This window comes from Alosa sapidissima, chromosome 20, assembly GCF_018492685.1.
Source record: "Alosa sapidissima isolate fAloSap1 chromosome 20, fAloSap1.pri, whole genome shotgun sequence".
In the NCBI taxonomy this organism is placed as follows: Eukaryota; Metazoa; Chordata; class Actinopteri; order Clupeiformes; family Clupeidae; genus Alosa; species Alosa sapidissima.
This window is the reverse complement of record NC_055976.1, coordinates 22,390,649-22,403,787: the sequence shown is the minus strand read 5'-3', so window position 1 is coordinate 22,403,787 and position 13,139 is coordinate 22,390,649. Positions and strand designations below refer to the sequence as shown.

The 13,139-nt window shown below is 39.2% G+C and overlaps 2 protein-coding genes across 3 annotated transcripts; one reads left to right on the top strand and one right to left on the bottom strand.

Annotated features, from left to right (window-relative positions):
• The first annotated feature begins 5,368 nt into the window (after positions 1-5,368).
• Positions 5,369-6,968, top strand: higd2a (HIG1 hypoxia inducible domain family, member 2A). Its single transcript, XM_042074078.1, has 2 exons — positions 5,369-5,586; positions 6,551-6,968. Exons 1-2 carry the CDS (start codon positions 5,400-5,402, stop codon positions 6,715-6,717), a joined length of 354 nt encoding a protein of 117 aa, XP_041930012.1. The 5' UTR covers positions 5,369-5,399; the 3' UTR covers positions 6,718-6,968.
• An 832-nt stretch (positions 6,969-7,800) lies between these two features.
• On the bottom strand, positions 7,801-12,800 carry cltb (clathrin, light chain B). Of its 2 annotated transcripts, XM_042074073.1 has the most exons (6): positions 12,385-12,800; positions 11,509-11,555; positions 11,213-11,330; positions 10,852-10,963; positions 10,178-10,198; positions 7,801-8,949 (listed from the first exon to the last, which is right to left on the bottom strand). In XM_042074073.1, exons 1-6 carry the CDS (start codon positions 12,611-12,613, stop codon positions 8,772-8,774), a joined length of 705 nt encoding a protein of 234 aa, XP_041930007.1. In that variant the 5' UTR covers positions 12,614-12,800; the 3' UTR covers positions 7,801-8,771. The 2 variants fall into 2 exon arrangements, with proteins under 2 accessions (XP_041930007.1, XP_041930008.1); XM_042074074.1 differs by lacking the exon at positions 10,178-10,198 and having other exon boundaries at positions 12,385-12,779.
• Between the last annotated feature and the right edge of the window lie 339 nt (positions 12,801-13,139).

Sequence of the window (13,139 nt, the reverse complement as noted above, 5' to 3'; positions counted from 1 at the left end):
TTATCTACTGAAATATACAATCATTTGTATTCATGAGTTTCATCAGGACCCTTTACACAGATGTTAAGCATCATGCAGTCTGCATTCATAATCTAGGTGCTTGATTTTATACACCAGGCTGTGGAAAGTGACCTGATGAAACCCATGAATACATTTCAAGTGCAGAAAACGTAACACTGGATAAAGTCAAGTTCAAAATTCTTCTTTTTTTTTTCCATTCTGGTTGCATATTAGAGTGAAATGTTATTCCTGAAATACATTATGTTTGAAAATGTCTACATTTCCTGAAAGTCCAGAACTTGTAACATACCTGTACCTTATGTTACAAATCATATATGAACAACCTCCTCTTTAAACCCTCCAGCATAGGCCTATAGCACTGGAAAATGTAGTGTTTGTAAGTAGCCTATACAATTTAAGTGGAGATTTTCTCATGGCTGTTGGCAGTATTTATCAAAATGCACACCGTAATAACATTTCACTCTAATACGGTGTCCAAAATAAAAAAATCTACTTACTTATAACATTTAAGAAAAAAACAACAACATTTTAGCCTATATATAGCCTAATTTATATAAACAGGGTGATAAATCACAAAAAGCTATCACTTATTTTGTAATTCTAAGGTGGTATATTATCAAAAATCAGTATGAGACTTCTTCCCCTCGAATGGTAAGTATACAAAGCAACAGTGCCCTCTACAGTAACAAAATTCACTAATGTACAGCCTGTATTTTCTGAAAGCTATAATATCTGGAATATATTTCTGCATGTAGCAAATTAAACTTTGTAGTGTTGTGATTTTACAGCCTCTTAAGTACAACTCAATGAAAAAGTGACTTTTTCAGTCATGCCACAAGTTTGTGTGATATATTAAAACTTGCAGAGGTGGAAAGTAACGAAATACATTTACTCACGTTATTGTATTAAGTAGTTTTTCTGTGTATTTTGTATTTTTTAAGTAGTTTATAAAATCGGTATTTTACTTGATTACATTTTGAGTGAAGTATTGTACTTCGCTACATAAAAAATCCCATCCGTTACTTAAAAAAAAAAAAAAGTTAAGACTAAAGAAAACAGAAAGGGAGAGAAAAGAAATCGCGCCCTAAAACACTAGCCTAGTGATAATGATCAGCATAGCCTACAACAGGACATGAATCAAGCTGGCGCCATGCAGTCTTTCTGAAAGTGATGGAGCTGGATCACGAGATGCATCAGATTACATGTGTAGCCTAACCTATGAAAGTGTATTTTCCGCTATTTCAATGGGTTGTCTCAGTTCGTTTTAGCACTAATGATAGCGGAGATATTCAAGCGAACACCATGGGATTTCGTGTTTTGACGTTCGTGCTCACCTTTCTTTGGAAAGAAGTTTATTAGCAGTTGTTTCCCCTCATTTTGATGTCTCTCTTTTTAGTAACCTGACTTGGCTTTCTTGGAGAAAGACATTGCACCAGCAGCACAACAATTAGCGGTCCACTACTAGCGATGCTCAACTAAATAAACAAAAGATAGACTACCTTATGAATTGTGCAGGCGGACTAAACCACTAAGCTCTTTAGCAAGGGAGAGTGAGAGTGACCTAGACAGTTTTCACTATGTTTTGTATACAAAATCCAGTCAGTTTTAAATTTCGTCTGACATTCATTTTGACATTTATGAAGTTAAAATATTCAGGTAAAATAAATATATGGTGGACATATATATATTTTTTTTTTCAGTAATTAGCTTAAACTTCCAGTGAGTCACAGTATCAGGTGTGATTTTGGCCCATTGTTCTAAACAGATTCCAGGGGTCCCTCTTGTGAATCCTGATCTTTAGTTACTTCCAGAACTGTTTAATTGAATTGGCTGCCTTCAAGTCTTTCTGGAGCTTTTTCCGAGTGGTCCTTGGCTCTTGGAATTGACTATCCTTCTGACTCCCTGGTCAGAAATATTGCGAGGAGATCCTGCATGGCACTGATGTTTCTTCCACTTGCAGATAATGGCTCCAATGCTGCTTACTGAAGATTCTGAAGTTTTGAAATGCATCTGTGTAACCAGTTTCATTGATATGTTTTGCCACAATAAGGTTGCAAAGGTCTTGGGAGAGCTTTTTGCTTTTATCCATCATGAAATGTTTCTTGTGTGACACCTTGGTAATAAAAAACCTTTTTATAGCCCATCAATATACTAACCAAGCTAATATTAATTTGCACAGATAGAAAGGATAACTACTCTAACTACTTACAGATTCCAGCTCGTTCCTTCCATTTCCTTGCCTTAGTGCTTTTTCTTAGCTTGTTCAATACTTTTCCCCTGTGTTATTCCACTTCATTACACATGACTCTACTTATGGAGTTGTTTGGATTTTTTATGTGTGGATTACCTGAGTTATTACTAATACCTGGTGAAAATGTTGTACCCCCCGTATTCCACTTTTCAAGGGCCCTCTCCTCCATTGGGGCCCTATACTTCCCACTCTCCCCCCCAGTTTGACGCCCTTTAATCTGCTGAACCTTCTGCTCGTTTCCAAATATAAAAAAAACTCTCCGCAACTCAACATTGGCCTGCCTGCCTCAGCTGCCTGTGAGGGGTTTTTCAGTTGTGCTGGATTACTGTTCACTGCAAAGCGACGCAAGGATGAGTGCAACTAACTTTGAAAATCAACTACTGTTCTTAAAGGAGAACTCCGGTGATTTTTCACATGGATCTCCATTTCTCAACGTCACCGAGTACTGTCGGTATGAACAAAACTGAAACAATCGGTTTTACCTAGCTCGAGTTGCTGCAGCTACAGCGCTACACAATGGGAGCATGAACATGGCTGCCTTAGCTGCTGGCTGCAGCAACTCGAGCTAGGACCAAAGTCCTTTTCAGGCAAGTACCCACTCGGCGGCCGTACTGCAACACTTTTTGGGCACTTATCGTGCATCTATTTCGGCAGAAATGCGTGCGCGTAAGGCTTCACGACACCAATCTTGCTCCAGCAGCGAGATCACAACAGATGATTGGCACGATGTCTTCACAGCACACCACATGATTGGCTCAATGTATTTTACAACACACCATGTCCTTCAAATTGTAAATGTATCACTGCTGTCTGGCACTTTTCCTAAGTCACTGAAAACAGCTGTTGTAAAGCCACTTCTCAAGAAGAATAACCTGGATGCCTCCATGCTAAACAATTACAGGCCCATATCCAATCTACCTTTTATTGGCAAAATTATTGAAAAAGTAGTCTTTAATCAATTAACCACCTTCCTAACATCAAATGGGTATTTTGATTACTTTCAGTCTGGTTTTCGGGCAAATCACAGCACTGAAACAGCTCTCATTAAAGTTTCCAATGACATACGCCTCAACACAGATTCAGGTAAAACATCAGTCCTAGTGCTACTGGACCTTAGTGCAGTATTTGACACTGTTGATCATATCTACAAGAAAGGAGCTTCTTTGTTGCCATCGGAAACTGTACCTCAACACCAACGTCCTTGACCTGTGGTGTTCCCCAGGGGTCGATCTTGGGGCCACTATTATACAACCTCTATATGCTCCCACTTGGACAAATCATTCAAAATAATTTAATTTCATATCATAGCTATGCAGATGACACACAAATTTACTTAGCTCTATCACCAAACGACTATGGTCCTCTTGAATCTATGTGTCAGTGTATAGAACAAATCAACACCTGGATGTCTCAAAATTTTCTTCAGTTGAACAAAGAAAAAACTGAAGTAATTATATTTGGTAAAAATGAGGAAAGACTTAGGGTTGCCACTCTCCTTGACACAAAAGGGTTGAAGGCAAAGGATACTGTTAAAAATCTTGGTGTATTAATTGACAGTGATCTAACATGACTCATTCATGCATTTATCTCCAGCAGGGTTGATTACTGCAATGGACTGTTCACAGGCCTTCCTAAAAAGACTATTAAACAGCTTCAGGTGATACAAAATGCAGCAGCTAGGACTCTAACAAAAACTAAAAGAACTGACCACATTACTCCAATTCTTAAGTCCTTGCACTGGCTTCCAGTAAGTCACAGAATTGACTTTAAAGCACTATTGCTTGTTTATAAATCAGTAAATGGAGCAGGACCTAAATACTTGTCAGACATGCTTCAGCAGTACACACCTTCTCGTCCTCTCAGGTCCTAGGTGAAAAACCTGCTAGTAAAACCTACAGTTAGAACTAAACATGGTGAAGCAGCTTTTAGCTGCTATGCGGCTCAGCTGTGGAACCAACTTTCAGATGACATTAAAAAGGCCCCAACTGTAGCCAGTTTTAAATCTAGACTTAAGACCAAACTGTTCTCAGATGCTTTCTGCTAACTGTGCCGAGTTACAAATTCTGAATCTGCCTGGATAATTATTCTACTTTGTCTTTTATTACTTTTTTTTTACTACTTTTGCCTTTGTTTTTGCTTACTAATTATTCTTTATTTTTAAATGATTTTACTTTGTGTTTTCTTTTTATTATGATCTTTACCTTTTAACTATTCTTTGACTATATTGCCCTTCTATGCTTTTATTTGTTATTATCGTTTGGTTTTGTTTATGTAAAGCACATTGAATGACCTCTGTGTATGAGATGTGCTATATAAATAAACTTGACTTGACTTGACTTGACTTGACCACATGATTGGCTCAATGTATTCACATGTCAACGTTTTGCCGCGGAAGGGTTGTGATATTTGTAGACAACTGACTATCCCCATGCATTACTATGGAGGATTTTTTGAGTGCTGTATCTCCTCATTAGAAAGTCTCTGGTAAAACTGGTTGTTCTGGTACCCCCCCCCCCCCCCCCAAAAAAGTAACTAATAGAGTACAATATTTTCGTACTTTTTCCACCTGAAAACTTGGCACAGTTATGACCATGAAAGCCACATTTGATGAATTAAGACATGCACCATGACCTGTACAGTCAGTACTACACACTGTAGTACTGAATGTAGGCTATGTGTACCAAGTATACACCTGACACATTTTGGCCTATGTCATTAATTCAGTAGCCTAAACTGTATATTTTCAAAATGCTTATACACAGCTTGAGGCATGTCCCACCCACCTCCGTTCAATCAAGTGAACGGTTAACATTTGCCTGTTCAGGGAAATCCAGTGGTAGGATATTCTTGACTTCTGTAAGCAAACTAACACCGAAAAAAAAAAAACGTAGCCTACTCTATTTAGTTTACGTGTTCTATATAGATTAGGCCTACTATGTAACTTAATACTTATTTCATACTTCCATATGGTGACTAATGATAACGTCTACATCCACAGTCTATCAGAGAAATTCTTCACTCTTTTCGGGTGGAACTAATATTTTAAGAGTCTGTGTCACCCGGTAGGTGTCCTTATATTTGTCCACTGCGTTTTAGAGGCGTGTTCGTTGGTCACATAACTACAAACATGGCAGCTTCACATACTGCTGTTCCCCAAGATCAAGCTCCAAAAGCAGCACCCCAAGGACCGATTCAGTTTGATATTTCTAAACCTCCAGCCATTGAAGGCTTTAGTCCTTTGCCACGACACAGAGAAGAGGGATTCCAGGAGAAATTTATTAGGAAGACCAAGGAAAACCCCTTCGTCCCTATTGGTGAGTTACATAAAGCTAACACAGCTAGCATTCGCTAACAACTGCATTACAAAACAGCATTACTATGCTATTATAGCTAAACGCAATATTTCATTCAGTTATAACTTAACATCCAATGGTATAAGAAAGGTTTACAAGGCAGCTAGCATCTCTCAAACACGATAACGTTACAGCTGAAGTGCAAGTGACTGGGAAAGTACGTTACTTTTCATAACTATCACTCTGTTGTGAGATATTTGCCATCAATGCCAAACTGTTAAGCCTATAGCCAAAATAACTGTGGGCATTGTACTTAAATAGCTTTCTTGTTGCCTTGAAAGTGTAAAGCATAGGTCAACGTCAAACCATGGTCAACGATGTCCCTCTTCTGACATGGCTTTCTTTTAACGCTAAGCAAAAGGAGACTTTTGCAGAACGGTCATGATCAATCGGTATTTGTTAATCAACCTTTGGCAAAGTTAAATGCATCTATCGTTGATCTATCAAATCAACGGTTACTGTAATACCACGCCTTTCAATGTCAAGTCAAAGATCATATGCCATTAGGCAAGCGTCAATATGAATTGAATATCTAGCAGTTAATCTGCTGTCTGTGGTAAAGGCTAACGTTACCTCAGGAGACAGTTCTTAAGGTCTGATTAAAATATATCACTAGCTTTAACAATAAAAGAAAAAACGTTACTTGTTATACAATCTATCAAGATGCACAGAAAGCACAAGGAATTGTATATTTTATCTGTGCCCTCTGAACAACATCAATTTTGTTTTGTGTGTGGAACTGGGCCTCACCAATACAGGTCAAATGAATGGAATGTTCTAATATCAAACTCTTTGAATATGCACTGATTAGACTGTCCATTTCTTTGGACCAAATGTGACTGGTCAACAATATAAAAATATGAAAAAAAAAAAAAAAAAACATTTGTCAATCAGTTGCAACCCCTATTGATTTCTCTTCCCACAGGCTGCCTAGGAACAGCTGGTGCGCTTATATATGGTCTGCGCGCATTCAAAATGGGCAAGACCCGGCAGTCCCAACTGTCTATGAGGGCGCGTATCTTTGCCCAAGGATTCACAGTGGTTGCAATTATTGTTGGAGTTGCAACTACAGCATTGAAGCCAAGACAATGAGCGGACACCCCAGTAGTTGTTTTCCTAAACCAGGACCATTGGATGAACTGGATTGGGAAGCAAAATCATGTTTTATTTTTTCCTCCGTCATACATCTAACTGCCTTAAAGGCCATTTATGGCAATTGTGTTAAGTCTGCCACAACACGGCAGGTTGCACAGTTGGTATATACTATGTATTTAATAGCTTTTAGTGGGGTTTCATACCACAGTGTAATAATTAAAGCATTGGCAAGGTGCTTGCCAGTCTGATATAGTCTAGCTGTCTGATTTCAATTGGAAAGTGATTGTCATTCTGTATTGTCATCAGTGTCTTGAATGTACAGTGTACAACAGGGTAGAAGGGAAGGGGATCCCTCCAAAAACGTCACTGTCCTTTTTATGTCAAGTCTTAACCAGCGTTGTCAGATTACATGTCAATTTTTGTAATCAGTAACATAATCAATTGGATTACCCAGAACATCTAACGTAATCTGATTACTTTAGGATTACTTTTTACACAACTTGCACACAACATACCCATTCTTATTTTCCACTGTCTTGTCAAAGTTGTGGCGATATTGCCAAGTACGAAACACATTCTTCCCGACTGGAATGGGTCCATCCTACTGGAACGGGTCTATCGGTCGATGTCTCCTCCATCTTAGGTTTTGATTTGAACCTTTTTCTAGTCAAGAAACTACACAGGCAATTGGATGATGACAAATAGGCTGCTTGTCAAATTAAAACATTAGCTGGGCTATAATTTCTTCGTAATCTGGGCTGATTATAGTTACTTGATATTTGTAATCCAGATGACATGTAATCCATTCCTACCCATCCTTGGTCTTAACTTTAAACATTCATACTATTAAGTATTATATAAGCTATATGAGCATTATAACTAGTAGGCCTAAGTACTTAACCACCGTGGCTCACAGGATGATTGTCCATATGCATACTGTATTATTACATTTCCCCATGTTCCCTTGTTTTTGTGTAGTAGTTTAGCCAGTGCTCAGCATCTAATTCACAACAATCAGTTATGGGGCTGTGTTGCAAAAAAAATATTAGTTAGAAATGTATGAGAAATGACACCACTAAATTACCTTGACCAATGTTTTATTGAACTGAAGAAGAAATCAAGTTTTGTAACATTGTTTCAACTGCATCTGAATGCAAACCTTACATGGGAAAAACAATGCACATTATGTGGTTCTATCCCGATATAAAACAACCAGGAAGAACAGTAGCCAATATAACAGAATTATGGATGTGATAAAGGCCTCATTTAGACAATCCCTGTGGTGCTGTCATGCAAGTCTTTGGCAGTCAATGAACAGAAGAAAAAAAACTTGTGCAAACCACATTTTGTTAGTATCTGACTCAAGTGAAGTTCCAGAAGGCCTCAGTATAGTGTCCTGGTTTATGATCAGTGCTACTGTTGACATGGAGTGACCTATGCTGTATTAAATGTAAAGGCTTCTTCATAACCTACTGTGGAACCCTCACTACAAACATACAGGTGGTATCACCTTTTAAAAAAAATGAACAGTGAAACAACATGACCTATACAATGCAACAGGTGTATAGTTGACCTGATAATGATTAAAAGTCAAAATGTTTAAGGATTGCCTTTGTGGATGCTGCATGTTAAGCTTATACCTTCGATCTGTACCTAATGGGTCTACAGATGATTTATACCAGCAATGCTAGTGGGAAAATGGCAAATCTTCCATAACAAGCGCATGAAAATTATTGTGTCTAAGACCTATGTAAAATAGACTTAGGATTGATTATATATATTGTGAGTATGCCTCGGGTAAGAACTTCAAGGCAACTACATGATTACAAACAGGCATACCTTCAGATGGGGGGAAAGGCATCTTCTTCATAAGGCAGAGAGGTTGTAGTACAATATTAGCAGAGTGGCTGTTAAAAAAACAAAAAAACCCAACAATGTGCTTTTAAAAAATAAATTGTAATTACCATTCCCACCGGGCCTTAAAATAAAGTGCAACAAAGCAGAAGCAAAGGACACGTCTAAAACGAAAAAAAAAAAAAAAAAAAAAAGCTCTAGGCTTTGCGCACCAAGGGTGTCTGTTTCAGGGATATAAGGACGGAGCGCATGCGGGACACGTCCTTGGACTGCTTATTGGTTTTGGGGTTGAAGTCGCAGAGTCGCGCCACCTTCTCCCACTCTGAGCCCGGGCTGTCTTCACCACACTCCTTCAGGAAGGCATCTTCAGAAGATCTGGAGAGAGGCAGAGGTTCTTTCAGATGAGGGTGGTTAAGGTGATCAGTTCACACACACACACACACACACACACACAGCCACAGATAAGCCATGCCCATGACTGTTGAGGGTGATTTGATGCAATTTGCCTCATTTACAGCGTCGGAGTGGGTTTTAATTAGGACAAATTGCTGATAATTTGCTATAGAATTCCCATACTAGAAAATGCATAATTAGATAATGTTCAAATATCTGAATCATACAAACATGTCAAGCAATACCAGGCCCATAAATTAACTTTCCATTGTACGCCAAAATACATATTTGAAGCCTTAAATGCATAATTTCAGCGACAGGGGGATGTGATTGCATGTGTGAAAAATAGCATATCAACATGCATATTCATGAGAAGGAGAAGCAGAAACACTACACTGGGGATGAGATTTCCTAGACATACACAAAGCCTATCACATCACAGTTGGGTTGGTTGTAGAAAGCCTTATCAGTGATCCTTGTACGCAGGTAGCCATGAAAGCAGTGAAGGAAGAGAGGGACAGAGGGGAAAGTAATTATTTCCACACCAGCAAAGCACAATCCATTACAGCATTTAGGCACAAAGATGCTAACTATGACAGCACAGAGAAGACTGAGTATAAGACGTGTGACAGAGTTTCAACTGAGGACTGAGGTTTTTTGGGAGCGTATGTAGAATATTCTATATATCTTGTAAACGGATTTCTAACAGGAGGCGTGATACCGGCACGGGTGTAAAGACGCTTCAATATTTCACTCATTGTGTTCCCCTTCACTGAGCTCAATGGGTTTATTTGAAGGGAGCATGCATACTGATAAATGAATCAAGTCCCTTGTATTTGGGCAAAACTCATTTGATAAATACAATTAGGTGTGAGAAAAGTCACTTCAGACGGCTGTTAAGGCTGGTGGAATCTAGTGCATAGTGAACACAATGCGTTTACTGTTTTATAGCAGACAACAAATGAAGTGAAATGCAGTGCACTGTGTGTCACCTTAGATTGCACTTACTGTGTGTGTTATGCCATATTAATGAATGTTAAAAATGATAAAACATCAGAAAATTACAACCATATTTTAGGTGTTAATGAGGCAGATGGTCATTCTAGTGTGAGAATGTGTTATTGATTATCGTTTTATATTGGTGCTTAATTCAGTCTTCTCTGGGAGCATGAAAAATAGCAAAATCCCAATCCATAATGCAAAATGGTACCGTTCTACACTTGGACAAAGTCTGTAGGAAAGTATGAAAGAAGGCTGATATTAGTATTGCAAAGTAATACCTAAAACAGCAACGTTTACAGACTTATAAAATAGGCAATGTCAAGGAAGATGACCCATCAAAAGTGTAAATAAGTTTCAAGGACTATTTTATAGAATTAAAGGCATAGTCCTTTATGCTGGGGGAGAAACCGATGATCTGTACCCATCTAGCATGGTTAGAGCGTGAGGCGCTGTTGCTGATCGGCTGGAGTAGTGTGAGGCTCTGTTGCTGATTGGCTGGAATAGTGTCAAGGAGACACTCTTGTTTCTCATTACAGAGCCAAGACTGCACAACAACAGTATTTCTGAGCACACAACCTGACTGCTACAGGAATACGAGGAAATGTAGCAGCTTCTCGTTAAAAAAAAGGGCAATGTAGGGATGCAAGGATTGTGAACAATTTGGCTGATAATCAATGGCGATATCGTTGTTCATAACACATTTACTGCAGAATTGATGCAACATAAACATCAGCCACTGTCATCAATAAATTCAATAGCTGATAATGTTGGCCGATAGATCAGTGCATCCTACTTGGTACCAAAACCAATACGCATGGTGAACGTTGCAACAATTTCTTCAAGCTTCCCAAAAAGTTGTGCAAAAAGTCAGGCTCTCTGTACCTGTTGTTGGCCTTGTTCTTCTCCAGCTGCTCACTTTGATGGTGATGCCAGTCTTCAAGCTCCTTCCTGGCCTTCTCTTTCCATTCAGACTCTGCAGCTTTGGAGGCAGCATCTGAACACAATCAAATAAATGAGCAAGATCAGACGTGAAGGAGATGATCAAATCAGGCCAAGGCAGCAAAACTGTGTAGATGACAGATACAAGGGATCAGGTGAGATCGTCAGTGAGATAATAAAGCAGGTTTTGTAAAATAGCAATGACAGACACCCACCAAACTCCTACTGAACTTTTATTAAGTTTTTCTTCTTAACTTGAACTTAATATGTTCATGCAGTATAAGGCTGGAAGTGGGAAGATCACCTAAATCTTCCAGTCGAGCTTTCTGTTCCTCCCTCCACTTGCGCAAACTTTCAGGTTCTTGCCGCAGCTGGTCAACCTGGGCGATGGCAGCATAGCTGTCTGATGTCCCATTTGAATCCTTGAGATTGTCAGAGGACAAGTATCCCATTCAATATTACAGGCCAACATGTCACATTAACAAAAACACAGACAATTCATTTTAAAATATTATGCAAACACAGACTCTTCAGAAAAGGACAAGTTTTAGGACAAGATCATCACATTGATCATCAGAACATCATCAATGTTATTCTCACCTGAAACATGTCTCCGTTTACTGCAGCTGGTGCGTCACCAAAGGCATCTATTTAAGAAATAAAACGCTAAACTGTCACTCTGTGTTGTACTGGTCAAGAGAGAGATATGACTGGAGTTCACTAACCCCTCCCGTAGTAAAACGTCAAGAATCATAGGAATTTTGCAGAACCAGCTTTCCAAAAATGACTTGGTTAGTCAACATGTCATATTCTGTGACATCAACAGGGTTGTTTTCCAAACTAACTCTGAGAGATCAAAGGCGGCAAACATCAAGCCCCTTAGTGTAGTGGTGTGGCGCCAAACATCAAGCCCCTTAGTGTAGTGGTGATGGGATGAGGCGGTCTACCAAAAAGGGCAGTGCTGCCAGCTAGCTACTTGGTGGTAGGCTACACACTCATTGACAGGAACCGGTTGCACCTGCCTTTTGTGTGGTGTGGTTTGTTAATGTACTGACGTCATCACTTGAGTTATACTAGCTAAATAATCAAGCCAAACCAAAAAATATTGCATGGAGATATATTGACAAGGATATATCACGTCCGCTTGGGCTATATCGTACCAAGTCAAGTTAGCAAGGCACCAATACCTTCCTAACAAAATTTGCTACGTTACGTGCGGTGCCAGGGAGCCAAGCAACCTGACCATCATACCGTTAGCAACATAGCGTTAGCACAAAGTAAGACAACCTTTAAAAGTATCGGGAAAGTTTTCACTAACAGTGAATGGTCACTTTTCGTGTTGTAACCCTCGTTGTATAGACTAACGTTACACACGAGTAAAGATACTTTTTACACAAATTCTAAGTTAGCGACCAGGGTAGCTAACAAATGAGCTAACCTTATCGCTAGCTACAACCTAGACTACCCAGTACCCACCATACTCATCATGTACTTCAGGGGCAGAATGTTCCTCTTGCTGCGGTTGTTCTTCGGCCTCTTCCAACTCTCCGAATCCTTCGCCGAACCCATCACCACCGAATCCCTCACCGTCATTCTCAATCACAGCTATTTCACTTTCCTGTTGAGCCAGAAACGCTGCAGCAGGATCTTCTTCAACGGGATGAACACCGTTGTCAGGAGATGAGAACCCAAAGTCGTCAGCCATTTTTAGATGTTCAGGCTAGCTACTGTAACGTGTACGTGGAAATCAAAACCCAGCTGTTGCAACTTTCAGTTCCGCAATTCAATAGGTGTTGGTCCAGCAGCTGCTGCGCTGACTCACCATTAAAAATCCATCCAGATCAAAAGAAATAATAGCCTAATAATTTAAAAAATCCTTTACAAGCCAAACAAACGCTTGCTTAAGTAGTCCTTTGGTCACAGAACAGCTGAATACTAAAACTTCATAATCAAACCACTAAATAGTGAACCCCTTGTAATTTTTATGATTAGGCTTATGTCTCCATCTACTGGCGAATTTCGAAGTTGGCTGTGCAATTTATTAAAAGCGAAGATATCCAATTCCACTAGTAGGCCTAGTGTCTATCTGTTAACAAAATTAGGACATTTACTATCCGAGACAATGTATTATAATAATAATAATAATAATAATAATAATAAAGAAGGCTATATATTAGACATAGATTACTGCCTTGCTCACATGCCCTTGTATGTGCACATACCCATGTATT

Coding starts and splice junctions, on each gene's coding strand:
- higd2a (XM_042074078.1), top strand. CDS start 5,400: ATGGCAGCTTCACATACTGCTGTTCCCCAAGATCAAGCTCCAAAAGCA. Junction 5,587..6,550: donor AAACCCCTTCGTCCCTATTG/GTGAGTTACATA, acceptor CTCTTCCCACAG/GCTGCCTAGGAACAGCTGGT.
- cltb (XM_042074073.1), bottom strand. CDS start 12,613: ATGGCTGACGACTTTGGGTTCTCATCTCCTGACAACGGTGTTCATCCC. Junction 11,556..12,384: donor TGAAGTACATGATGAGTATG/GTGGGTACTGGG, acceptor TTTCTTAAATAG/ATGCCTTTGGTGACGCACCA. Junction 8,950..10,177: donor CTTTGTCCAAGTGTAGAACG/GTACCATTTTGC, acceptor GCCTCTCTCCAG/ATCTTCTGAAGATGCCTTCC.